Source organism: Myotis daubentonii, chromosome 1 (genome assembly GCF_963259705.1).
Source record: "Myotis daubentonii chromosome 1, mMyoDau2.1, whole genome shotgun sequence".
NCBI lineage: Eukaryota > Metazoa > Chordata > Mammalia > Chiroptera > Vespertilionidae > Myotis > Myotis daubentonii.
The window spans coordinates 109906625-109933974 of NC_081840.1; the positions used below are offsets into that span (position 1 = coordinate 109906625).

Sequence of the window (27350 nt, forward strand, 5' to 3'; positions counted from 1 at the left end):
CCACCCAAGAAGCCCCGTTTCAGAGTCTATTAAATCAGTGTGCTTTCAACCTGATTCCACCTTAGCCCACCTGGCAGCCTCGCACACCCTTACAGTTGTCCATGAACCATTCACTAAGCACTCCCCTCCCCTCCCCCCCAACACTCCTGCACAGGCACTAGGCTCCTGGGCTAAAGGTACCAACTTGTTCTGTGGAATCAACTTGCCAGGTTGCCCCTTCTCTGCTCTCTATCATTTGCCTGCTCTGTAGCTAGTTATTTGTGACTTCTTTTGTGCAAGCCACAGAAGTCTTTCCTGTGAATCTCTCCACTGGCTTTTCAGAGACTTTAAGAGGCTAGTGTTGAGACAGAAACTAGGCAGTTCTCTCTCTCTCTCTCTCTCTCTCTCTCTCTCTCTCTCTCACACACACACACACACACAGCCACACCCCATGACAGTGACAGGATCAACCCAAGGAGAATTGTGCAGACACACATCTACGCACACACCCCAGGCAGTGGTTCTCAACCTTCTGGCCCTTTAAATACAGTTCCTCATGTTGTGACCCAACCATAAAATTATTTTCGTTGCTACTTCATAACTGTAATGTTGCTACTGTTATGAATCGTAATGTAAATATCTGATATGCAGGATGGTCTTAGGCGACCCCTGTGAAAGGGTCGTTCGACCGCCAAAGGGGCCGCGACCCACAGGTTGAGAACCGCTGCCCCAGACTTTCTTATGTTCAATCTGCAGAGACACCCCCCCCACCCCCACCCCCGTCCTTGCGAGCCCATCTCACTCACTCCGCCTTCCCCCAGCTCCCCCGTCCCCCACACACTGGAGGCACAGGGAGCAGGCGCCGGCTGTAAACACTGACAAAATCGCGGGACAAACAAACACGCGATTTCACAAAGGATCCCAACGGGAGGGGCCTCCGGGCGCCTTCCCTCTGCGGTTTCCTCGGGCACCCTCCCCCAGGCTTCCTCCCTCGGTCCGCTGACAAAGAGTCACCGAGCCCAGTTCAAATCGATTGTTTTATTGACTGTGTACACACAGACACGCCTCTAGAAAAGGGCGCGCCCCGGGGGTACTCCGCCCTGGGCCGCACTTGTGCTACATTTCGCGGACCCGGCTGGTCCGGACGCCCGAAACCCCCACCCCTACCCCACTCTTTCCTTCAAGAACTAAAAAGGAGCCCAGCTAGAGTCGCCGCAACGCTTCTGCCCTCTCCTCTCCTCTCCTTCCCTCCCTCCCTCCCTGCCCACCTGCCTGCCCGCCCGCCCCCTACACTGCACGGTCACACTTTACAGGACACAGACTTCTACGGAGCGCGCTCTTCTAGGACTACGCGCCAGGCAAATACTATAGTCGTGGAGGGGGGGCGGGGCGGGGAGGACCGAGGGTCCTGCTGCGGGTCACCCCAGGCTTTGCGGGAACCGGGGCGGACGCCCTCACGGGGGACCAGGCCCGGGAGGCCAGTTACTTCCTATGGGCCCTGCGCTTCTTGAGCTGAGTCTGGGCCCCGAGCACCAGCGGAAGCGAAGTTGTCCAGTGCACTGATCTCTGGAAAACCCAACTCATCCACAACGAAATTGGCTCGGGACCAAGCCCGTACCCTCGGTGGAAAACAGGCTCGCGGTTCCGAGGCGCTTTAAGTTAGGTGAGAGGGCGCGGGGGTGGGGAGAAACGGTCCCTCGCCCCACAGCACGCACGCACGCGCGCTCGCGCGCACACACACGCAGACACACACACACACACACACACAGACAATTTCCCAGAGGCTGGGAAAAGTGTTAGCACCGGACCGGAGTGTTGCTGTCTTTGAAAACAATCAGAATATGAAAATCCGAACGCGAAGCCGAAAGGCGCCCCAGGCACCAGGCTCGGCTCCAGCTGGTCAGAAGCAGAGGGGTGCGGGGGAGCAGAAGGGTTTCGTTCCCAGTCGCAAGGGGGCTTTGAAACTAAAAACTAGGGAGTTGTCACCGAACCCTGGCTTCTAGGATATGCACCCCGGAAAGGGCAGGGTAGGGGTGAGGTGGAACCTCAGGGCGCTCCACACTAGGGACGTCCGTTGGGAGCACCGGGCCAAACCTGGCGCCATAGTGTTAACTTTCAGTTGTTTCCAGCGCCTTCTTCCATTTACTCTGGCTGCACGGCTCACAGTGGGCGTGCTGCGGGGCAGATTTCCAAGATAGTGGCGCAGGAGTGGAGAGACCTGGATTTCGCCTCACGGTCAGCGATGGTGTCTTATACGAGGAGAGAGGAGCAGAAAACTGTGCTTGCCAGAGGGAATTCAGCCCGCAAGGTCAATGACGATCGTGGGTGGGTGGGGAGTAAGATTGGGGTGGTGGTGGTGGTGAAAGGGCAGAGGAAGAGTGTGTGTGTGTGTGTGTGTGTGTGTGTGTGTGTGTGTGTGTGTTGGGAGGGCAGGGCGGGCAGGAGTTCAGCCCGCCGTCTGCCTGTAGTTGCCGTTAATCTCCTGGGCAATGTTGACCGCCTCGGCACCCAGGGGCAGCCGGTCACTGTACTCGGAGCCCACCTCGAACTCCTCTTGGTTGGCCTTGGACTGGGACTCCACCAGCGAGCAGGCGGCCAGGCTCTCCTCCCTCTGCAAGTCCCCACCCGAGTCCCCCTCCTCCGCCTCTTCGTCAAGGCCCTCCCCGGGAGCCTCCTCTGGCTCCTCACAGCCTGCTTCGCCGCCTGGTGGGTAGCTTTTCTCGGACTCAAGGTAGGAGACACGCGGGTCAAAGTCGGCGGCGATGCGCTTCTCCATGGGGTCGGGAACCTGCGGCCGCAGGATCAGACGATAGGGCTTCCCTGGGTGTTTGGCCAGCAGATGGCAGCAGGCGGCGCCCAGCAAGGGCACAGTGGCCAACACCAGAAGGAACACGCTTACCACCACGATAACCAGCAGGGAGGGCAACTCCTTCTTGGTAGCGAACACCACTTGCACGTGGCAGGCCTCGCCTGCCTGCGCCAGGCACACGGAGTAGTTGGTGCCAGGCCGCAGGCCGCGGAACCAGTAGGCGTTGACGCCCTCCTCCACCTGAGACCACTGAACTGCTGCACCGCCCCCCGCCGGGCACAGATAGAGCCGGCGCAGGGGTCGCTGCCCAAGCCGCCCAACTCCCGCATCCCCACCAGGCCTAGGGCCCCAGCGCGCCGCCAGCGGCGTCAGCTGCACCCGAGCCTCGCGCTCCGCCACGTCCAGCGCGATGACACCCAGCTCAAAGACGTGCGGCTTAAGGTCGGCGCTCTGGTTGAACGCGTGATTGGACACGTACCGTGAGGGGTCCCCGTGGCCACAGCGCTGCTCCACCACCGGGTCCGCAGAGACCTGGTCTTCCACCTCCTCTCCCTCCCTTGCCTCCTCCTCCGGCCCCGCCTCAGTCTCCCCAAGGATGCTACCCCGGGCTGGGCCTTGGCCTTTGATTTTGCCCTCGGGCTTGGAGGGTAGGACGCTGTTGCCCCGGCCTTTAGCTGTGGCCTTGCGCTCAGAGGTTGGGGCCTGCACATCCGGGTCCCCACCGGCGCTAGGAGCGTGCTTTGGGGGCCCAGCTGCCGACACCACCACGCGTACCGACGTGGAGTTGGCGCCCAGCTCGTTGTGGGCACGGCATGTGTAGATGCCTGCCTCCTTGGCACTCAGGAGGGGCACCAACAGGGAGCCGTTTGTGAGTGCCAGGAAGCGTGGGGTTGCTGGAGGCGCGGGCCAAGCTGGTGCCGGAGACGGAGTTGGAGCCTCCGTCTGCATTGGCCCCTCCCCATCTCCTCCCTCCTCCCCGTCTTCTACCCGGTCCCCGACCCCGTAGTCCTCCCAGCTCGTGACCGGCGGCTCTAAGACTACGGTGCCACCCGGGATCTGAAGTTGCCATTGCAGGCGGGGCGTGGGGTGTCCTTCGGCGACGCAGTGTAGCATGAGAGCCATGCCAGCACGCAAGGGGCTGCCGGACGCCTCGATAGGCTGGTCGGCACTCAGACGCACACTGGGTGGTGCACAGGACAGGACGGGCAATCGGTGCACAGGAACGCCCTGCAGCGCGGTTGGCGTGGCGCACGCAATGGAATCAATCTCAGGTAGCGAGACTCGAGTGCTCTCGGCCCAGGCCTGCAGCCACACAAGGCTGCAACCGCAATGGAAAGGGTTGTGATAGAGCTGCAGATGTGACAGTGCGCTTAACGCGTCGAAGGTGCCCGGAGCCAGCGTACGCAGCCGGTTGTTGTTGATGCGCAGGGAGCGCAAGTCAGGCAGCGCACCGAGTGCGTCCCGAGGAAGCGAGCCCAAGCGGTTATGGTTCATTTTGAGCAGCTGCAGCGCGCTCAGGTTACGCAGGTCGCTCCAGGGAAAGCTGGATATAAGGTTGTGGCTCAGGTCGAGGTTCTTGAGCTGGCTGAGCACGGCCAGCGCGCCCGGCTCCACAGTGCGCACCTCATTGTGCGCCAGCCACAGCGACGTGACCTGCGTGACGTTGGCAAAGGCACCGCGCCGAAGCACGGTGATCTTGTTGGCCGACAGACTAAGCGTGGTCACGTTGGCCGGCAATCCTTCAGGCACCTCGTGAAGCTCCTTGTAGGCGCAGTCAGCGAACTGGTGCGAGTATTTGTCCACGCAAGCGCACGGCTCCGGGCACGCTCCCGCCACTCCTAGCAGCGCCCACACTAGCCATACTGCTCCAAAGGGCAACACTGCGGATCCTGCAGGTGGAAGCGGGGGAAGAGGGGAGAAGGTGACTCCTGAGCCCCAGCTCCCTTCTCCTATCAAGCTCTGCCTCACAGAAGCAGCCTAGAGTAGCTCCCCGCCCCCCAAACTCCTTTATGCCCAGGGGCGTTTCTTGGGCATGGGTGGAGCTCAATAAAAGCCTCAGGATTCAATGCTTGCTCCCTCTCGGAGCCCCGACTTCCTTTTCCAGCGGCCTTCTACCTGGCTCTATTTTCTCTGTCTACCCCTAACCCTAGTCCCTCTGTACAGGCTCGGCTGGTCGCCTTGGGCTCTGCACTGAATTTCGAAGCTTTTGTTTAATCCCCTGAAAGGGATACACAGAAAGGGTATTTTTGTCTGTGACCGGTGTCCTCCCTCGTACTCTTTGTCCCATGTACAGCACTTGCACACACGCCCATACAGGCGAACCACAATACAAACACGCTGGGGCACTACCATCAAACCACCAACTTCTGCAGGGATTTAGAGGTACACAACACATTTTGTAGACACACTGTAAACAGAGGCACTCAGACATTAACACAATATACACTTGAGACCTCATTGTTCTCTCAGCCCAACCTAGCATTTGTATAGCGTTCTCCGCAACGGTGCAAAAACGCTTTCCTATTCATTGTAGGAATTAAATAGGACACACGGACACAAGCCCTCATGCAAACCTACCCCCACACAGGGACACAAGGGTGCACCGGCGCTTGCATACAACCCTCCACTGAGACCAAAATCCCAGTGGATCAGCAATGTGGAGAACTTGTAAGGAAGCCTGCTGGCAGGCCCCTCAGCTGCTGCGACCTAAGCTGCCTGACCTAAGCTGCCTGCTCTGGGTTGCTCCGTCAGGGGAGAACTGGGGGTGCCCAGTCAGCCTTCCATCTGAGGAAGGAGGTCCTCCTGTATGCATGGATCAGGAGCATTGTAGGAACATTACTAACCCTCCTGTGCCCCTACAGCCGAGCCCAGGCAGCTCCAAGGGAGCAGAGGGGTCCCTAGCCCATGGGTCCTGGGGACTGCCACACACATTTTTGGTCACACACATTTTCAAAGGCACACACCTTCACCCAGGACACTAGCTAAGTAGGAGAAGGTTCAAGATTCTGCTCCTTTTCTGCAGCTCTAGAATGCCCCAGAGCCCCCTCTCCAATAAAACCTTCTTATCCTCAGCCACACACATGCACTTACACACAGACCGCCATTCCTGCCTAGGGCTCCAGGCAGGTTTGCAGAGACGCCCTGTCTTTGGGAACCCTTGCCCCTCACTCCACCTTTGCTCCCAGGGGAAAGCTCCTCCCCCTCTCTCCCTTGTCTCACTGGGTACAGCAAGTTAGGCCGGGTCTACCCCCACCTGGAGGGAGGTTGTGGGGCAGTCTGAGGCTTACCCGCCATTTGTTGTCTCCCCAAGCACTGCCTGGGGCTTCAACCCCTTCTCCAGACTTGACTTCTCAGAGACGACAGCCCAAGGGCGCTTCCCGCATCTGTTGCTGCGACTGTGGGGAAGACGGAAGAGGGACGGGTAAGTTTGGGGTCTCCCCTGGCCCTGCAGCCCCACCTCAGTTTTTCAGTTCGTGTCCGTTCCCTCCACCTCTCCCTGGCTGCAGATTGAAGAGTCCTTCTGCGCGCTCCCGGCTTGGTGGGGACGCGCACAGCCTCTCCCACCTCCAGCATTCTCTACGTTTGTTAACGCCACAGAGGCTCTTCCCTGGCAGAGACACTTTTGGCCCCCACACCCACAGCCCTCGGCTGGGCCCTTTCCAGTCCACCGCACCCCATCATGTCCCCCCCCACACTTACACATCTGCAGACATTACCGCTAGTCCTTATCACATCGCCCTCCCCCCCCCACACACATTAGCACAGACCCTCATTCCCTCGTGTTATAATTATCTATCATGTAGTAATCGCGTCGATGTGTTGAGCTCTCACTACGGCCACACACATTTTCAAAGGCACACACCTTCACCCAAGACACTCACCATTTCCCCATCTCGCACACACACACATTCATGCGTACTCACCCGAACAGCGGGGCCGCCAGGGCCCGTGAGCTTCGCCGCTAATTGAATCCGAGCCGCTTACACACCCCGCAATACGTGAGACAAACCATCCTGGAGGAATTTGGGGGAAGGCAAGGAGCACAACGAAAGAGGGTCGTGTTCTGCATTTAAACTCTTTTTGCAAATGTAGGTAGGGAGGCAGACAGACCTCGAGTGGGATGGGCCGGGCTTGCGTGTACCCTTCCTTCCCATACCCCACCACCATCCCCACCCCCGCTAGCCGCCTCCTCCCTGAAGCCACATTCAACACGATGCATAATTGATAGTGTTAGCAGAGCATCTCACCCTCCCTACCATTTTTGCTAGGATCTGGGCGATTCAAGCCTAGGTCTCTCTCCCCCGTCCCCAGCCCCGCCCCTCCCCGGCCCCGCCCGTCCAACCCGGCTACTCGAACGCCTGGCCCTGCAGTGCGTACTGGGGAAGCAAAGCCTCCTCCCCACATCCCCCCCCCGCCCACCCCCGCAGTCCACAGCCTACCCTGCCCAGCCTTTCAAGCCGACCCTACGTTTGGTCTTTTGTGGCTACACTAGCGCTGAAACCCACTGCCCAGCTCTCAGGCTTGTGCGCGCCGCCAAGAGGGGCCAGACGGGGCGCGTGGGTGTCAGACTCCGCTCCCAGGAAGCTTGCCTGAGCGCATCCAACGCCTCACCCTCAGGTCTTGACAGCTAGAGGCGAAGGGTGCGTGGGGCAGCAGCACCAAAAGGGATGGCTACAAAACGTCTGCTCTTCTTGAGCACAGTGGACTGGGAATACCGGTATCTTGATATCTTCTTCACAGCCTCACTAGCAAACACTCCGCCAACCCCACCCAGGGTTTCCACAGTCTGTACCGCTCTCCACCTTCCAGTGTCTCACACAACAGCCAGCCTCGACATACAATACTCGCTGTTTCCGACTCTCACTCGTTGTCTCTGGCTAAACCCCGACATTTATTTTAGCGACCAGGAAGCAGAGGCGCGGAGGTAACAGGAATTTGGCTAAAAATTGATTCTTGCCCCCCTGCACTGCCCACTACGACCCTGGAGACAGCGTTGCTGGCCCGAATTAGAAAATGGGTACAGGCTCCCGGACACACACAAAGCTCTCGAGCTCCCCAGTCCTTTCGTGGACACTGAGCTTTCGGGTCGTCCTCGGCCCCCAGTCCTCACCCCGGGCTGGGGGGCGGGTGGTCTCTGGCGGTGGGTGTTAGGGCCCTCTGAGAAGCTCAATTTTCAGATTTAAATATGGGGCATTTTAATGAGCTAGGAAGTGGGGGAGAGAGCCGAGCGGTGAGTGCTGCATCTAAAGAGATCACCGGATCCGGGATCCGAGGATCCTTTGTAAATTAAATATGGACCCACTGGCGCACCCACACTCCGCGTTCCTCCCTTTCTCCACCTCCTACAGCCGCTACAGGAGGCCAAGCGGGCTGGGACCAGCGCTTTCGCTCAGCCCAGACTCAGAGCCAGAACTTCATTCCTCCTACTACTGTAGTCCCCACAGCCGACCCAGAGGGGGGTGTTGAAGGGGTGAGAGCCCCTCGAGCCAGTGGTGGGATGTGGGGAAGGGTCCATAGTTCGGAAGTGCGCCCCTGCGGTTTGGGCCTGGCTGGGTTGGGGAGTGGCGCAGCCGGCGGACCTGGGCAAAGTCTCTTTGTCTGCGGAGTAAGGGGGTCTCCCTAGGAGTGTTGTCTGCGTCTTGGGAGCCCTGAAGAGGCGATTCAAAAACCCTTGGCCCGGGAAGAGGGGTCTGGGGGAGGCAGAGCCCAGCTTCGAAAATGGAGAGTCAGGTCGGGATGGCGAGTTCTGGAGCCTTTCCTGGGTGGGGGCGGGGCGCCTGGCGCGGAGGTAGGGATCCAGGCTCCGCGTGTACACGCCTGGCTTGTGGACCCCCCCACGCAGTTTTCTCCTCTCTCCTAGTTCTTTTTGCGAGGAGGTGGACGCAGAGGCGGGAGAGCAGGGGACATCTTGGAAGGGTTGAGGGACTGTAAGACAGAGGCTGGGGAGTGGAAGTGAGAATGGTTTCGCTTACTCTCCGCAGAGTGTTTCCCTGGACCGCAGGGACTCGTCCCGCCAGCGACCCGGAACCTTCGGGACCCGCGGGCCAAGAAAAAACCTTTCCCTTGCTTTCCTGCCGGGGCTGCAGAAGCCGGGCGAATTCAGCAGGAGGTAGGGCTCCAGGCGCCAGGACCGCGGCTAGGGGCGCAGTGGCCACCCAGAGAGGGCGCGGGCTCCCACGGGCTCCTGTGGTTCCCGCCCATTCTCCAGCGAGCGCTTTTGTTCCCTGAGCGTGCCCTCGGGATAGACAACCCTTACCCCAGCCATCGACGACGGAGAGCCCAGTGCCTGACCCGGCAGCCTGAAGCCCGAGTTGCTCCTGGCAAGGTCCGCCAATAACTGGGGTAGGAGCCACGACTCCGGGTTCAGCCTCCGAGCTCAGCTAGAAGATTGAGCGCTGGTCGTCTAGCGCCGCCAGGCGCGCAGTAGCAGTCTAATGACTACAATGTTAATGGTACAGTTACGGAGGGGCTGGAGAATCGGAACTAAGATACCCCCCCCCACCGCTGCCCACGTCTTTGATCGTTAAAGAAACAGGCCCCTAATCAGGTGGGTGGAAGTAGGTGTGAGGAGAAGAAAGAGATAAGGTTTCAAGGACTCAGCGCGGGGTCCCCCAAATGCAGAATCTGTAGAATCCGGGCTGAGGATTTTTGGCGAAGTTGGAGTATGGATCCTAGACAGACCCAGAGCCGACAGCTGGAGCTCCGGGCAGTTTTTTGCAGAACTATCTCTAACTTCGACGTTGCGGACCCTGACCGTCCCAAGGGCGTGGGTCGAAATCCAGTAGATCCTGGCATGGGCTTCTCTGGCTCACTTCAATTAAGGTGTCTGACCGAGGCCTGGTTCGCGCCCGCCCCCTGCTGGACACTGATTGCCGGGTGCCGAGGACGGGACGGGGGAGGTGGAGGCGGAGGTGGGGGGGGGAGATGGGGGGGGGTGGGGAGATGGGGGGGGTGGGGGGGTGGGGGGGTGGGGAGCCGGTCCAGAAGGGCTTCTGCTGAAACCCCCGCGCCAAGGCCTACGCGGCCCTTCGCGGGGCAATGCTCCGAAGTGGGGGATTCTTAACTAAGGCACCAAAGCTTTCTGTCTCATGTCCATCCAGCAAAAGTTCGTCCCAGGAATCTGCAGCCTCCTTACCTGACTAACAGCACAGCCTCCGCTGTGCACCCTACTGTTTCCAGGGCCCAGACACAATATAGGCACCGTCGGAACACCCCGTGAACGCATAGCCTCTGGCACAAATCAATGCACTTAGTCCTCCTGGGACAGAACCTTCCTGTGCCTTCCCCAGCCTCCCCCTTGCGTGAGCTCTTTCTCTCTGAGCCCTGTTTGAAGCCCTTGAAGACTGTCCCTAAGTCTCATGACTTTGTCGGGGACTATAAAATGTCTGAGATCTGAAAAATAAAGTCTTTGGGCTCTAAGAGAGGAAAAGAAACCTGCAGTTGGAAGTAATGGATATTTGATTAAGGTTCAGCTGCAACCATTGCACGCAGAATTGTACATGCCTTGCATTTAATGCAGCATATGGGTGGTTTAATGGATGTGTCTAAAAGAGCCAGGAGGGCATCAAATATGCCCAGCATGGCAGCCTGCTCAGAAGATCCTCCCCACAGCTGCCCTATAACCAGAATCTCCACTCAGTGCTTCCCACCTTTCAGCTTCTGTAGTCCTGTCCCCCCCCCACACACATTCACAGTGTTCCCTTTCAAAAGCTGCTTTCTTTTTCTAACTTCCAGTGGAAAGCCCACTCCTTTGGGAAGCCAGCCTCTGTTTATAACCTCCCTCCTACCTTCCATTTCATCTTTCCCTTATATACACTTTACATACTGATGAGGAGGAAAAGTTCTATCATCAGACTCCACCTACTAGCTGCGTGACCTTGACCAAGTTACTTAACCTCTCTGTGCCTTAGGGAAAAAAGGGTGTACATAAGAATAACAATGTTATTGGGTTGCTATGGAGAATAAATGAGTCCATGCATGCAAAGCTCCTAGTACCTAGCACTCAGAGAGTGCTCAGAAATGAGCTATTACTTTTTTCCTTTTCCTTTTTTAAAATATATTTTTGTTGATTTCAGAGAGGAAGGGAGGGATATATATATTAATGAGGAGAGAGAATCATTGATCAGTTGCCTTCTGCACACTCCACACTGGAGATTGAGCCCCCAAACCAGGCATGTGCCCTGACCAGGAATAGAACCATGACCTCCTGGTGTATAGGTCGATGCTCAACCAGTGAGCCACACCGGCTGGGCTGAGCTATTATTTTTTCAACAATAGTTATAATTTGCCATCATTATTGCCTTGCAGAGTTGAGTCCAGATAGGATGAGATGTTCTGCTGCAGATGCCTCCACATGCTTCTGTCCTGACTCCCCCACAGGGGAAGGACCTTGGCCCTGCCCTCAAATGTCTCTCTTCACTCCCCAACCCTCTCCCCCCACCATGCTATAGATAGCAATCAGAAATTACTATTAAGATTTATAAAGGTTTCTAGTCTGAGATACTTCAAACTAGATTCTGATGCTGTGGCTGTCTCCAGTGCCCCTATATGTGAAGAGAGGCTTGGTGGAAGGTTTTTAATTAAAACCACAATCTGTTTAAGTATTTATTGGGTTATGTGATTTTAATTATTTTCTAGGGGAGGAAATCCACATCTGCATATGGGAAGACTGTTGATTCAGAGGAAAGTAACAACCTGTGGCAGTTTGCTGGAGGCAACTGGGAGGAATTTCCTGAATTGTTCAAATGAAGCTTGACATTATTAATAATCTGGATCCAGTCTATGACCTTCCTCCTAGTGCGTTCAAGAAATTAGCTTAACATGCTGGCAAGGCCCGTTATTGCCATAACAATTAACGACAGCTCTTCTAGTGGCATCTCCTGTAGGTGTAATTATCTCACTGAGATGAGGAACCCCTGCCTGGAAAGGCAGCACTCCTGCCTGTGAGGGGCAACAGGCTTAGCTGTTCTTCCCAGTGCAGGCGCCCACTGGCTCTCTCTCCAGAGGGGAGTCCCCTCTATAGAAGGGTGAAGGGAAGGGAGGGCAGGGAATCATTTCAGATGCTTTGTCTGCAGCAAACAAAATTCCCATCTTAAACAGCGAGAAGCAAGGCTGGTAGACCGAATGATATCAGCAGGCCCAGATTCTCTGTGTCTCTCCTCTGCCACCCTTAACAGGGTTTGCAACCTGAGACTGTGTTCTTTGGTGCCATTGGAGGGCTCAGCGGCAGCTGGGTCACATGCTTATTGGTTACAGACTGGTGGATAGAGAGACTGGATTCGTTCCAGAAGCCATAGCCTCTTCTTAGGTCGTATCAACACATTGACTTAGGCCTCTCCATCTCTGAGCCAGTCAGTCACTGGCAGAAGGGATGAATTTATTGGTTTAGAGTAATGATCATCTAGTCCTGAAATGGATGTTGAGTAGTCAATTTTAATAGTCACTATAAGTAAGAAATCCCCTTTAAAAAGAAGTGTTGGGAAATTGCATGATTAGAGTAATCTAATATTGTGTCAAAATGAATTTAAATGAGACTGGCCATAATTATAATGAACCATATTAGACACCTCCTTATCTGGAGATAGACCAGTCTATGTCCACAGTGTGTGAGCAGGATCAGAGGACTCTCTTGGATAGACATACATACAAACTAGAGGATTCTCTGCTTTCACAGAATTCTTGAAAGGGTAAAAATGTGTTCTTGGAAATGCCCATGCTGGGATCCAAAGCTATATTCAGAACAATAAAAGCTTCAGTCTTCAGCCGAAACCGGTTTGGCTCAGTGGATAGAGCGTCGGCCTGCGGACTGAAAGGTCCCAGGTTCGATTCCGGTCAAGGGCATGTACCTGGGTTGCGGGCATATCCCCAGTAGGAGATGTGCAGGAGGCAGCTGATCGATGTTTCTCTCTCATCGATGTTTCTAACTCTCTATCTCTCTCCCTTCCTCTCTGTAAAAAAATCAATAAAATATATTTTTAAAAAAAAAAAAAGCTTCAGTCTTCAGTTGAGTATTTATGAACAGGAGACATTTATGAGCTCAAAGATGTTCGTTCCTACCTGACTTCACATCCTGAAGATGTTACCTGGCCCAAGCACTTTACTGTCCAGATGGAAGACAGAAGGGAGAATGTCTCCCTGGTCTATAACAAGTGGGGAGGCAGCACAAGGCTGCCGGCTCCACACACTCCCTGTGTGGTCTTCGGCAGCTCCTAAGAATGGGTTGGATGTGCTCTGAGGGCCTTTCCCTTTCAGTGCTGTTCCCTGACACCCTGGTCCTTGGGCGCTTCGGCTTTAGGAGAAGCCAATTTGAGGATGAGTTGGGGCTTCTGGAGGCCTCCACCTGGGCTTCCTGCAGGAGGATGTCTTTATCCCCTGGGCAGTTTCCTTGTTTTCCATCCCATCATACTTCATCCGCCTCATCTAGTGAGGTCATCAGCACACCTGGGCCCAGGAGCTAACCCTCCCCCTAAAACTATGGGATGGGTGGGGTGGGGGTCCTCCTGCTACAAAACACTTCCTGAAGGCCCTTCATATAGCAGGATTCAGCAGGTGGGGATAGAAGGGGAACATCATCAGAGATAAAATCTGATTACTGAGTAGGTATATGGGCCCAGGAAGGATGGTCAAGTCTGCCAGGAGCTCCCAATGCAGAAGGAAGATAGACTTTCTGCTCTGCCACCTCAATTCTCTGTTGCCTGGTGCCATCAGGGGACACAATAAACACAGATTCTGAGACTCATCCAAGGCAACGGACAAGTTCAGGAGTTCTCTGCCTGTCGTGTCCCAGGATGCTCTGTGGGGAAATCACACCTCAAAGTTTGTCCTGATTTAGGCAAGGTAGTGGCTTCAGTGAACTCACAGCAATCAGACACTGACCAGGGAGTGCCCTGGGGAGGGAAACTTCCAGGCATTTCCCTCTCTGTGCCTGTAGGCAATGAGCTCCAGTAGCCCAAGGGCAGGACTGGAAAGAAAGTTGCAGGTGTGAGTTGTCAGAAGCAAAGCACACAGAAGCCAAGGGATGGGCATGCAGAAATGGGTCAGCTGCGTCATTCATTGCACAAGTAGTGATTGAGTCTCCCCATGTTGCCAGGCATGGGTGCAGCTATGAACCAGGCAGACGGCAACTCTGCTGTAAGAGACATTACAGGCTCCTGCACCTCAGCATGTTCAGGCCTCCTTTGTGTGAACCTTGGGGCTTCTGGAAGGCTAGCATCCCCAGGACAGGCTCCATCTGCTTCAGTAGGTGACCTACCTGGAAAGACATCCTGCACCCACTGTAGTGAATAGGGAGCTGTCCAGAGTCACAGAGCGTCAGAGCTTGGAGCCTGGAGGTTCTCTATCCCTACTCCTTCACTTTATTGGAGAAACTGAAGCCAAGATGGAGGTCACAAGTAGGTAGGACTGTAAAATGTCCCCCGTGCGCAGCTTCTCTGGTCCAAGACAGGCCAATCGTGGTGGCCATCACTGACCTTGGTTTAAAGGCCCCTGAGACTCTCCAATGAGGCCTCTCTGATGGTTTTTTTCTGGATGGGACAGGTGGTCCACTTCAGGTCTGTATTAGCCCCCTGTACTCCCTGAGAGACTGAAGTTGTGCCTCAATTGCAGCAGCTCTAGTAATAGCATGTTGGCCCCCAGCCAGGCCCCACAGAGAGAACCGCCAGCCAGGCAGCTGGTTGGGGCAGAAATCTGGAGGAAGGAGAACGCTTCCTGAGGTGGCATGTTGCAGAGGTAGGTGCCTCTAATGCGACACCCAGGCAAGGCCACTGGTAATGGCCAGGTCTTGGGAACAACCGGGTACAATTCAGTGTGAGGGAGTCTGGAGCAGGAGATCAGAGGTCAGGGGGTTGTACCTGCTTTTCCACTGACTTTCTGGGAGACTCTGGAAAGGTGTCTCTTTTCCGGACCTGTTTCACCTCCTGTGCTCTGGGGCTAAATGTCCCTCCCCACCCACCTAGGGCAGTAGTTTGGATTTGTCATATTTTCACTCCTTAGATCTGTTCTTACCCCTTCCAAAATTCGGAAGGTTCTCTTCATGCAGTGACCTCCCAGGAGGGACAGCCCCCAGGCATAGCTCTCTGCAACCTATCTGAAGGGCCCCAAATAGGTTTTACTGGGAAAGCCAGTGTGGAGGGTCCAGGGAGGGTGAGCCCATGCAGCGCCTGTGAGTGCTTCAGCCTCCTCTCCTGAGCCCTTATCTCCAGACCCAGCTGGAAACTTGATGTATTTATTTACTTCTGCCAGGACCTCCTCTGTCCAACCCACGTCTCTGCCTCTGCCGGCACTGAAAGAAAGTGACCTTCCTGCAGATGCTGTGTCTGGTGAGCCAGGTGGGGGCTGAGGGAGGGCGTGCTGTAAATCCTTCCAGCCTGCAGGGTGATCCCATCAGGGTAGAGGAGGCTTAGAGAGACGGGAACAGAGGTACCAGGAGAAGTAGTTGGGAACAGAGTCACCGGGATCCTAAATGAACCAGAACCAAGAGAAAGAGGAGAGGGAGAGAAGGGAAGAAAGAAGAGGGAGAGGTGGGGAGTGGAGGGGAGCAGTGGGGTGGGAGGGAAGGAGATGGGGGAGGGTCAGCACAATGCCTTCTCTCTAAGGCGTTGGAAGTAAAGTTATGTTTCACTGACCATAGCCAGTTCACAAAGTTTAGTGCTTTATGTGTTTTTTCATTTAATCCTCACAATTTTCTTTTTTAAATTAAATTTTTATTGTTGAAAGTATTACATATGTCCCCTTTTCCCCCACTGACCCCTTCTAGCCCGCCCCCACTGCCTGCCTCAGGCCTTCATCACCTTATTGTCTGTGTCCATGGATTATGCATATATGCATTCAAGTTCTTTGATCTCTTCCCATCCACCTACCCTCCCCCACCTTCCCTCTGAGGTTCCACAGTCTGCTCTATGCTTCTATGTCTCTGGACCTATTTTGTTCATCAGTTCATTTTGTTGATGAAATTCTACATATGAGTGCAATCATGTGATACTTTCTCTGACTGACTTATTTCACTTAGCACAATACTCTTCAGGTTCCTGCATGCGGTCTCAAAGGGTAAGAGAGACTTCTTTTTTACTGCTGCATAGTATTCCATGGTATAAATGTACCACAGCTTTTTTATCTACTCATCTTCTGATGGGCACATAGGATGTTTCCAGGTCTTAGATCCTCACAATTTTCAAAGTATGTATTATCATCCCCAGTTTTGCATATAAGACCACAGAGGCTAAACAGTTTATCCAAGGTCACACAGCAGAGCTGGCATTGGAGCTACCACATGGCACCCTTCCCCGCTCCCAAGCAGACATGAAAAAGGGCACCACTTGGACACTTTTCCCTTGGTTGGTCAGGTATACTGTAAGGGCGTGGTCCACACTGGTGTCAGCCAAGGCTTTATGGCTGTAGACCTCCAGGAGAGAGTCAGCCCTTTGGTAAATTCTGCCCGCAGACACTCTGCACTCAGTCTGGGCAACAAACACAGTTTTAGACAATCAGACAAGTGACACTGAATTTCACAATAACTCCTATCACACTTGTTTAGCTGGCTAGCTTTGAGGAAAATATCTGTGGTTAGCTTTTGCAATCTGCTTGGCTATCAAGTTTGGGATATTTATATTTATAAACTGACTTTAGCATAGTTCAGTCTTCAAAGAATTCCTCTGGGCTGAGTTGAAGGAAGTTCCTTGAGCCAAGAATGAAGAAATTTCCCCCCTCGTTTGTTAGCAAATGCATTTTGTGAGGGAGGGTAGAGACTTCCAAATTTTCTGTGTTTTTTTGTTTGTTTGTTTTTGTTTGTTTGTTTTTAGGCAGGGAGTCAGTTAAAATTCTAAGCCCTTCTCTCAATAGAGTCACCACAGGCATCTCTTGACTCAAGTCCAAAGAGTCTGGAGCTCACACCTGAATTCGGACACAAAAGTAAATGATGGTGCTGTCCTCCTCCTTCCCTCCCCCAGCCTCATGTTCCACCACCTGCCACCCACCTCAGTCTAGGACAGTGATGGCGAACTTATGACACGCGTGTCAGAGGTGACACGCAAACTCATTTTTTTGGTTGATTTTTCTTTGTTAAATGGCATTTAAACATATAAAATAAATATCAAAAATATAAGTCTTTGTTTTACTATGGTTGCAAATATTAAAAAATTTCTATATGTGACACGGCACCAGAGTTAAGTTAGGGTTTTTCAAAATGCTGATACGCCGAGCTCAAAAGGTTCACCATCACTGGTCTAGGACCAAGGCCACTCCAGGGAAGCGTGTCCTCAGAGAACTTCGCCCATGTTCCCTCCCACCTCCCTGCAGCCTGCCTCCCCCCTCCTCCCCTTCTATGAACTGAGCCAAATGGAGGGGTTGGTCCCAGCAGACACTTCTGACTTGCGTCGTTACTGGGGATATGGCCTTCCCCGAAATCATGCATTCTCAACAGGAGCAATGTTATGCCACAGAGAATAAAAACTGATTCAGGGGGCCACTAACAATCTTAGATATTCCAGTGGTTTCTGACCCTCCGAAGGACGAGAGTATATGAACAGATATACAGTACGTCTGTGTAAGGAAGAAGTCAAATGTTCTTTATTTGCAGGTGACATGATCTTGCATATAAAAAATCCTAAAAGAATCTGTAGTATATAGTATATTTATGGTATTAAAATTATTTTCTATATTTTATTTTTATTTTTAAAAATCTTGATCTTGATTGCTGAGAGTGCCCCCTCCCCCCCATTACCCCCCTCCTCTCAGTTCCTGCCCCGCCCCAGGCCTTCACTACCCTCTTATCTGTGTCCATAGGTAATGCATAGATGCATATAAGATCTTTGGTTAATCTCTTCCCACACCCACCTCACCCCTTCCCTCTGAGATTCATCAGTCTGTTCCATGTTTCCATGCTTCTGATTCTATTTTATTCATCAGTTTATTTTGTTCATTTGGTATTAAAATTTCATTGCAGGGAGTCATGACTAGGGAAAAAAATATCGAAAAAAGTCTACTTATGGGAGCAAAAATGGAGAAAAAAGATTTGAGAAGCACTAGTCTAAAAGAAAAAAATAGAATTAAGGTAAGTTTAAGTGCTGGTACTGGCAGGATGGTGTGTGAGCTTTCTGGGGTCTGGATTTTGCATCTTATGAGACCAGCAGACCGGAGGGCACAGGAAGGAGAGAGCAGAAAACTGACTCCCCTGACACACAGCGATGCACCCGGCAGTGTGGGCCCCAGATGGCTCGTCTAGACACAGGCTCCCTGGGGGGCAAAGCCCAACTCTGGCACATACAAGCTTAATGACCTTGAACAAGGTGCATAACCTTCCACCCTATGTTCATCTGTAACGTGAGGCTGAGAATGTAAGCGCACAGGGTTTGGGGGAAACTGAACGAGGTCACCTGTGCTAAATGAGAAAACACCTCGTGTCAGGCACATAATTACCTTTCAGTCGTGTTATCTGGGAGCATTAGTCACCTGGTTTTTCTAGAGGCTCTCACTGGACATTTGCGCCCCCCGCCCCCTGCAGTGAGTCAGGCAGAACCCCTGCTGGGTGCTTCTAGAAGAGGCTGCTGGACCGGGCACTGCCCTTGGGGTGGCATATTAGGGGGTCTTCCTCAGAAGCTCCTGCCCATCTGTCTACAGCTGCTAAAGTGACAAATACCTGTGGCCCCAAAAGTGACCCTAACTCCATTCCTAATTAACTTCCTAACTTCATTCCTAACCTTAATCATCCAATAATGACCCTAAATTTATTATAGCCCCAAATCCTAACTTTAGGCCTCACTCCAACTCCTAACCTACCCCATCCTTACCCCAATTCTAACCTGGCCTTCACCTTTGCTCTAATTCTCATCCATAATCCTCAGTCTTTTTGGGGGGGTGGGGGAAGAACCTTTGGAAAGACCCCCTGCCTACTCCCCACCCCCCACACCCAATCTTCCCAGGCCCAGGCCTCATTTCTGCCTGCCCCTAGCCCTCTTCTGAGCCCGCAGACTCCCCTCCTTCTCACTCCCCACCCCTCCAAACCATAATCCTCATTCTAATTTCAATGGTAACCCAGGGTTTTCCAAAATTAAGTCACTCACTCCTAGTCACAAGTTTTACTATACCTTTGGTTCCTTCTGATTTTGTAGCTACTTAATATTTGTCCTTAAATTAGACCTTCGAAGAATCTCACTGTAGAGTCATTCTGAGCAAGTATATTCCAGAAATGATTAACATTTTAAAAATGTTTCTCCAAGCACCATCCACCTAATGGCCTCCTGTGCCACTGGAAGTATGAGTGGCACTGTAAAGCCCATGCACCACTAGTTCCCACCCAGGAGAGCAGCGGCCTCCACACCAGGCCCGGTGGGGCTGCTGCACCCTCTGCTGGCGGAGTTTGGGAAAAGCTCTAGCTCAGTTCTGGTAGATCCTCCCTTCCCCCAACTGGTGGGCAGAGTATGACGTAACCTGCAGCCCGGAAATACCTCAGTGACTAACCAGGTACCTTATATGGACTATACATTGGACCACCAATCCACACCTGCCAAATACCCTAAGCCCTTGTCCTATATGGACATACAGTAAGCCACCAATCAGTGTGCGCCGAGTACACTAAGCCCCCCACCCCTTCCCATTCCGCCCCTCAAAAGGCGTGCCCACCCTGCACGTGCTGCTGTTCTCCCTTTGCGAGACAGCCCGGCAGGTCCTTCTCCTCTAATAAAGCCTGTAGTCCTGGTTTTCGGCCTCTGTCTGATTTTTCATTTTTGGTGTCGAAACCCGGGAGAGGTGAAGGGGAGCGTGGACGATCCTTGAACCTAGGCCCAAGCTTCTGACTCCTACTCTGGCTCCTGCTCTGGCTCTGCTCGGTGGTATGGTTCTGAGTTGATTGGCCCGCTCCGGGCACCTCTTGAACCCTGCCGCACCAGGACACGTGGGGATCTCGTCGCTTCCCTTCCACCGGTAGGCTTCAGGGACTTTCCCAACACTCTCTCTCTTTTTTTTCTCACTCCCTGTGACCTGGAGGGGCATTAGGGTCTACAGAGTTTCCCGTCTACTCGGCTACACGTTCTACGTTCTATGAAAGCCCAGGCACCTGGCCTTTCTCTTCTACTTCACAGGAAAGGTCTGGGGGTGACGACCTTGGAATCTTTTCTCGTCTCTCTCTCTCTCAGGGTGGCTGAGGGAACAGGAGGACGCTCCTTGTTCCTTCCCCAACTTCCGATCGCCCTTCCCTTGGGTCATGGGGACCTCTCAGTTCAAACCCCCTCGAAACACACCCTTAGGGTGTCTCCTCGCCAATCTCTCAACCCTTGGCCTTTCTGGCTAAGTCAAACCAAAGAAGCTTGTTTTTTTTCTGTAACACTGCCTGGCCACAATATAAACTCGACAATGGCTCTCAGTGGCCTGAAAACAGCACTTTTGATTCCAGTATCCTCCAAGACCTAGATAATTTTTGCCACTGGACAGGGAAAGCTTTCGAAATCCCTACGAACAGGTTTTATTTTCCCTCCACTCCCCCCCCTCGCTTTACTTCTCATGTTCCACTCATCAGATCCTCCTCGCAAAGTCCTCTTTGCCTCTCAAACTGATCCTCAGCTCCTTTCTTCTGTCTTCTGACTCTTTGGACCCAGCTGATCATTCATCTCCACCTCTCCTGCTCCCGCCGCCCCCCTTACAACCCTGCCGTGGAACCCACACCCCACGCTCTACCCTCTGAGAATTCTAACTGCTCTGCCCCCATGACTGACAGCAATCAAATTCACAGGTGGCTGGCCAGTTCCCTTTGCACAAGGTTGCAGGGGAGAGGGTATTATCCAGGTAGCCATTCCCTTTTCACTCTCTGATCTTTCTCAAATCAAAAAACATCTCGGCTCTTTCTCTTCAGACCCTCCTAAGCAGCAGCCGCCTTTCCCCCAGTCCCTGAGAGCCCAAGTCCTGAGAACGTGACCTCCAAAACAGCCTTTCTAACACTCATTCTCAGGCCACCCAAAGACTGCCTTCCTCAACAGCCTCTTCTATTCCCGCATCCATTCTACCCCCGAGGAAGGCAGCAGGAACTGAGGGCACAGTCTGAGTCCGTGCCCCATTCTCTGTGTTCAGCCTCACAGATTGAGAGGCATCTCAGGTCTTTTTCCACTGACCTGACCACCTTTACTTCCCCGACATATGCCACAAACTTCCACAAACCCCTCAAAGAGACCTTGTTAACCTGACCTTTAAGGTCTTTAATAATAGAGATGAGGAGACCCAAATCCAAAAACAAAGGTGAGATCAGGCCAAGGCTGAGGCCCAGAGGAGGCCTTCCAGCTCCTAGCCACCGCTTTCAAACCCCAAATGCAGTGCTGGTCCTCCAACCGCAGGTAAGTCAGGGGCTAAGCCTCCTCCGGGCCCATGCTTCAAATGCAGCAAGGAGACACTGGGCCAAGTCCTGCTCAAACCCAAGACCCCTGCCTGGGCCCTGCCCAAGGTGTGGAAGGGAAAGGCCACTGGAAATCAGACTGTAGTCTGGCCCTCCGGTCCAGGCCTCAGCCAGTCCAGCATGGCTGCCCTCTGGATCCGGTCTGGGGCTCCCAGACCTCCTGGGACTGGCCACTGAAGAAGCTGCCCAGGCCCTGCCAGGGCCCCACAGACTTACATCACCAGGACAGAGCCTCGGGTAATGACTGTGGCGACTGGTAAGCTGATCTCCTTTTTCATTGACACTGGGGCCACTTATTCTGCCCTCTCCAAATTCGCTGGGACCCTTGTCCACTCCTCAGTCTCTATTATGGGGGTTGACGGATTAGTCTCACAGCCATTAGCCACCTCACCTCTACACTGCATCTTACTAAATTCCCCATTCGCTCTTTTCTCATTCTACCTCGGTGCTCAGCCAGGGCTACCATGCATCCCCTCATAAAGCCCAGTTGTCCCAAACCACAGTCACCTACCCAAGTTTTACTCTCTCACCCCACAAGGCTGCGCCATTCCTGGGACTGTAAATGCCTCATCTCCTTATCTCCTCTGTGACTGTCCCCTTCTCTGAACAAGAAATGTTCTCCATTCTCAGGCTCACTGGGTACTCTCGCCTCTGGGTTCACAACTGTAGTCTTGCACAGCTCCTCTATGACAGGACATGGTGAAGGGACCCCCTCACTGAGCCTTCAGATCCCAAGGCCAACATTCTCACCCCTTTAATGCTCTGAAAATTGCTCTGACCTCAGCATCTTCTCACCCTGTCCCCCTCCCCAACTCCACCCTTCCCAAAGAATAACTTGCTTGACTGCACAGGCTTACTTAACAGTCTGGCTATTATCAGAAAGTGAGATCATTATCTCTAGAAAAATGCAGCAGTTTTAAAATCCAAGCAGCTAGAGGCCTGGGAGCAGGCTGCGGGGCCTACTCCTTCCTCCCCCTGCCTTTTCTCCAGGCTCATCTTCCACTGCTCCTTCCCTTCCCTTTCTCTATTTCCTGGAATAACAGCCCATTCTAACATTCCCTCCCACTTTCACTGCAATATCTACCTCTCTCAGGCTCACCAAATGCCTCCCACCATCCCCGAAGAAGACTCAGCAGCACCATCCAGGACCTGATGACCCATCATTCCTTACAGGCTAAATTCTACTATTCCCTGCAGTACATCCTGGAGGACTGGTCCTGGTAGCGACCACGATCTGCTTCCCCAGAAGACTTACACTCATGGATAGTAGATCTTACCTGGCAAGGGACCCTCCAATTTTTCACTCAAGAAGCTCAGGTTTTCAAATTCCTTTTATATGTCTCGTCTCCTCACCATAATCCTCCTACAGGCAGCTAACAATGAATGCAACAATGAAGGTTTTTGGTCTTTTCAGGTGAAACAGACTTGGGATGATGAGGGAGTCATCGATTCTACTATAATTGTCTTTATCAAAATCTATATTAATCCCTGACCTATCCCTCCCTCACTAAAGGACATTCTCTCTTGCCCTGCAAACCCCGGACCTACTCCTTTGCCCACCCTCATCAACACAACTTTCCATCTACTCTCTAACATCAATCCCTCCTTCTCTACATTCTGTTGGATTTGTCTGTCACTGGCTCGAACCCTCATCATAGCCACTCCAATCCCAACCTATTGGACCACTAACTTTACTCTTACCTATACCAGACCTCAACGCATCCTATACAACATCTCTCTCTTCAATACGGAAAACACTACCTGTTTAACAAATACCTCTCAAACCACTACCTCAACTACTCCTACACCTTACTACTGTGCAAAATCTATAAATTTACCCCCTCCCTTAGCCTGCCCTCCACCGGGTATTTTTCTCCTCTGTGGGACTACAGCCTACACCTGTGTTCCCCAGGACCTGTCACACTCGCTCTGCCTTTATGTCTTCCTAACCCCCAATCTTTCTATCAGAACAGAGGGAGAACTCGAATCCTCCCTTGGTCTTCTCAGGTCTCACCACAAAAGGGCAGCCCTTGTTCCCCTCTTAGTGGGTACAGGAGTCCTCACTGCAGTAGGGACAGGTGTAGGAGGCATTTCCTCCTCTGTTCATTTCTACCACAAAATGCTGAATTTTCAGAGGATATCTTCATCATTAGCAATTCCCTTGAATCTCTTCAAAGGCAGGTAGACTCCTTAGCAGCGGTAGCCCTACAGAACCGGCGTGCTTTAGATCTCTTGACAGCAGAAAAAGCGGGTACCTGTGTCTTTCTTGGGGAAGAATGCTGCTACTTTGTAAATGAATCAGGAATTGTCAAAGATCACATTAAATCCCTCTGGGACAGGATTGACCAAAGACAAGGTAACCAGCTAGAAGGGGGGTATGCCATCTTTGGCTCACTTACTCCATGGCTCCTCCCACTATTAGGCCCACTGGTATTTATTCTTTTAATTTTGCTCTTTGGCCCCTGTCTCATGTGCTGTTTCACTAGTTTTTTGCAGAACAGAATGTAGGTGTACACCAACCAGAAGGTGGGAGAGATCTATCTGACCTTGAATTCAGAACCTAGAGACACCTATGTCACCGGAATCTTTGAGACCCCGGGTAGATGCCCGTGACGACGCCCCCTCTCAGCAGGAAGTAGCTATGGAAGACGGACCCTTGCCCCCTGAGCTTTCCCGGACTCTCAATTTTTTTACTATTACCAAAAGCCTGGAATGATAGATCCCCCCTTCCCCCAACTGGTGGGCAGAGTGTGACGTAACCTGCAGCCCGGAAATACCTGAGTGATTAACTATGTACCTTATATGGACTATACATTGGACCACCAATCCACACCTGCCAAATACCCTAAGCCCTTGTCCTATATGGACCATACAGTAAGCCACCAATCAGTGTGCGCCGAGTACACTAAGCCCACCACCCCTTCCCATTCCGCCCCTCAAAAGGCGTGCTCACCCCTGCACGTGCTGCTGTTCTCCCCTTGTGAGACAGCCCTGCAGGTGCTTCTCCTCTAATAAAGCCTGTAGTCCTGATTTTCGGTCTCTGATTTTTCAAGTTTCACTCCCTTCTGAGTGGGGTCCACAGTGTACTCTCTCTGATTTGGTGTTACTAGTTGTGGGGTTCCCTTAATTGTGAGTTAAGAATGTGAGAGAGGAGATCATGGCGCCAAATAGGCAGACCTTTCTTTCACCTTCTCCCAGGGCCAGACTGGTGTGGATGCAAGGAGCCACATGCTAACCTGACAGGCTCAGGGAAGGCCTGCATAGCAGTCTTGCAGACTCAAAGACCTAAAGTAACCACAAAGTATGGTCTGAAATTAAACTTTAACTAAAAGCAGTTACAGTGGGTAGTTACATCCTAGGCTGGTATCTACACTGACAAGGTCAACCTTTACCTTAACTGAGCCTGTCTTTTTGCATCTATAATAACATACCCTTGAAATGTCTGGGTAACTTGTAACTTCGCTTTTTCCGGACTCCTTGGGGCACAACCTAATGTGCTGGGCACCAGGACAGATACCACAAATTCCTTCATTGTTATCATGTTAATTGTTCCTGCACCCATCTAAGTATGTGTCCATCATTTTACTTTTTATCCAATCCCAGGGGTTCCCCCCCCCCCCGCCCCACCTTTGCTTTCTCCTGCCTCTCTAGTCTATCACCAATGGATTTCATGTAATCCACCTACGTCCCTCCTTTGACTGCAATGTATAAATACAAATGTAACCTGCCATTCTCTGGAGCATTATCTCAATTCATTGAGGTTCTGCTTCCCGGCATATGTCGACAGTTTGGCTCAAATAAACTCACAGAGATTATTTACAGGTTTCAATGGTTTTTACGTTAACACCTGAAATAAAACTAAAGCAGGGAACATACACCCAGAATTACCAGCTGAGGTCCAACTGAGGAGGAGACTTATATCAAGGAAGGACAGAAAACACCTGGAGACTGGAAGGAAGGGTGAGGTTGTAAGAGGAGCTGACCCACTTCCAGGGGTGGCAGCCCGAGAGTGAGGAGGAAGCTCTTGGCTATAGGAGGGTCTGTTCCTTCAGAAGATAGAGGCCTAGAACCCAAGCTCAGAACCAGAGCCGAGACAGGTCACCAGTGAAACATCCAGTGCAAAAGGCAGCAGAGCTGCTGGCTGCCAGAGTCTGGAGCTGGCCGGCCGGAGCTCGTGGGAGAGAAAGCCTGTTTCATTTTCTTTCTTTTTTTTTTTTAAACCCAGAGCATAGGAGTTTTTATTTGCAGCTACTCACTCACCTGAGGCTTTGATGCAGGGAGGGCAGTGTGGACGAAGGGCCTAAGGAGAGGCTAGGGTGGGAAGTATTGCAGGGAGACATGGAAAAGCAGCAGCCAGAAATGCATGTGGTCAAACCTAAACGGCCATTTTTCCTGAGAGGAACTAGCTGCTCCCAGTAGCCAGCAGGGCAGGAAAAGAAAAAACCCACTCTACAATCTACAGCCTGCCCCACCTTCAGGAGCCCTGCCGACCACACCTTGCATTTTTACCTTTTCAGAGGAAACAAAAGCAGAGGCCAAGCCTATGGGTTGAATAGTCTCAGGGAGCACCTGTGATTGGATTGGGGGAGGGGCTGTACACCCCACTATTCCAGAATCCTGACTGGTACTTTTCCCTCACAGGAGAGCTGATAGAAACTCCAGGTTTCCAGCTGACCCCACTGACTGCATACGAGGATCTCCACCCAGCCCAGGGCAAACTAATATTTTGGTCAACTTGCAGAGGAGCTCTGGAACAGGAACACACACATACTATATTCCCTGAAATCTGAACAGTACCTCCCCATCACAGGAGACCCAGATATCTAGACTCCCAGTTCCACCTAAAGACCTTTCAGAAACAGACTTTTGAGTGATTAAGATTGACAGCTGCCAGCAGGCAAAGGCAGGCAGAGGTGGATCCCGGAGAACCTGGAGAAGTTTGCTGACCCAGCCCTGGACCCCATGCTGCTAACAAAGCTGCTTTACAGGGGAGCTTTCCCTCTCCTACATGCAGCCAAGTCCTGTGGAGAAAGACACAAACTGAAGATCGCTGAAAGCCAAATGATGACAGTTTCTGACAGTGGTTAGCACCCACGTACCTCACAGGAAGCCCAGAATTAGCAGACAGAGCAGTCAGCCAGTCGTCAGAGGAGCAGGATCCAAAGGAAGCTCCCATGGGGCACTAAACTCTGCTGAAAGGAATGCCACTTCACTTTCTTCTTCATTTTTTCTTTTTCTTCCCCTTTTTTCTTTCTCTTTTTTACTTTTTAAAAAATGTATCTTTTTTACTTATCTTCTTTATTGACTTGTTATTATTCTAGACTCTATTGTTCTGCTCATATATGTAACTTTCCTCTTCCCTTTTCCTACTCAAAATGTTTTCTTTCTTTTCTTTTCCACCTGGTTTCTCATCTTTTTTCCTTTTCTTATGTTGGGTTTATTTGCTTTCTCCTCTATTTTCCTTTCTTTTTTTCTTCTTTTCTTTTCTTCCTCCTTTACTTTAAACTGCTTTCCTCTCCTTATTCCCCTAACCCAGTATTCTTATTTTATTTCAGCTCTGCACCTACATATTCCTTTTTCTCCCCTCCCCCTTTTTTGTTTGTTTTGTTTTCCTTATTTGTTCTTTTTTTCTTTTCTTCTGTCATTCCTGCTCTGCTTTTCCTTTCCTAATTCTCTCTTCTCTGGTGGTTGTTTTCGTTGGTGCTGTAGGGATCTTGTGCATATTTTTGTTTTGTTTCTTTTGTTTTGTGTTTTGCTATTGTATTTTGTTCTGTTTAGTCAGCACCTCCACAATAGCTTGTGGTCAGTTCTGGGGTGAGCCACATAGTCCACCAGACTGAGAGGAGATTTCATACATGAACAGGACAATAACATTCAAGACCCAACTACAACAGGAGGACTCTAATAACTCAAGCAAGGGGCTCTCCTAGAGCACCCAGCTCAGATCTAAGAGACTACACCACTAGGTCCCACAAAACCCCTAATACATAAGAGCAACCCACAAAGTCTGGGAGGCATATCAGTTTGATCTAATACATAAAAACAAATACAAAAGGATAGCAAAAATGGGGAGACTAAGAAACAACCCACAAATGAAAAAGGATGAATTGCTAGAAAAGGAACTAAATGAAATGGAGGCAAGCAATTTGTCAGACAAAGAATTCAAAATAATGGTAATAAAGGTGCTCA

The 27350-nt window shown here is 52.1% G+C and overlaps 2 protein-coding genes and 1 long non-coding RNA gene across 5 annotated transcripts in view; 1 reads left to right on the forward strand and 2 right to left on the reverse strand.

The window, feature by feature from the left end:
* Window positions 1-1370: 1370 nt before the first annotated feature.
* LOC132212198 (uncharacterized) lies at window positions 1371-25932 on the forward strand. 2 transcript variants are annotated; one of them, XR_009447680.1, is made up of 5 exons: window positions 1371-1642; window positions 6099-6209; window positions 8770-8897; window positions 17727-17838; window positions 25806-25932. It is a non-coding gene; the product is annotated as an uncharacterized LOC132212198 (long non-coding RNA). The 2 variants fall into 2 exon arrangements; XR_009447681.1 differs by lacking the exon at window positions 8770-8897.
* Window positions 2396-6183, reverse strand: ISLR2 (immunoglobulin superfamily containing leucine rich repeat 2). The gene is made up of 2 exons (XM_059657471.1): window positions 6076-6183; window positions 2396-4677 (listed from the first exon to the last, which is right to left on the reverse strand). The coding sequence occupies exons 1-2, from the start codon at window positions 6080-6082 to the stop codon at window positions 2426-2428; spliced, it is 2259 nt and encodes a 752-aa protein (XP_059513454.1). The 5' UTR covers window positions 6083-6183; the 3' UTR covers window positions 2396-2425.
* The window catches only part of PML (PML nuclear body scaffold), a 66744-nt gene continuing 55049 nt past the window's right edge, over window positions 15656-27350 (reverse strand). The window contains exon 8 of one of the 2 annotated variants that reach the window (XM_059657372.1): window positions 15656-16242. In XM_059657372.1, coding sequence (XP_059513355.1) covers window positions 16024-16242 — 219 coding nt within the window. In that variant the 3' untranslated portion in view covers window positions 15656-16023. The remainder of the gene's footprint in view (window positions 16243-27350) is intronic. The other variant, XM_059657442.1, reaches the window with a different exon arrangement.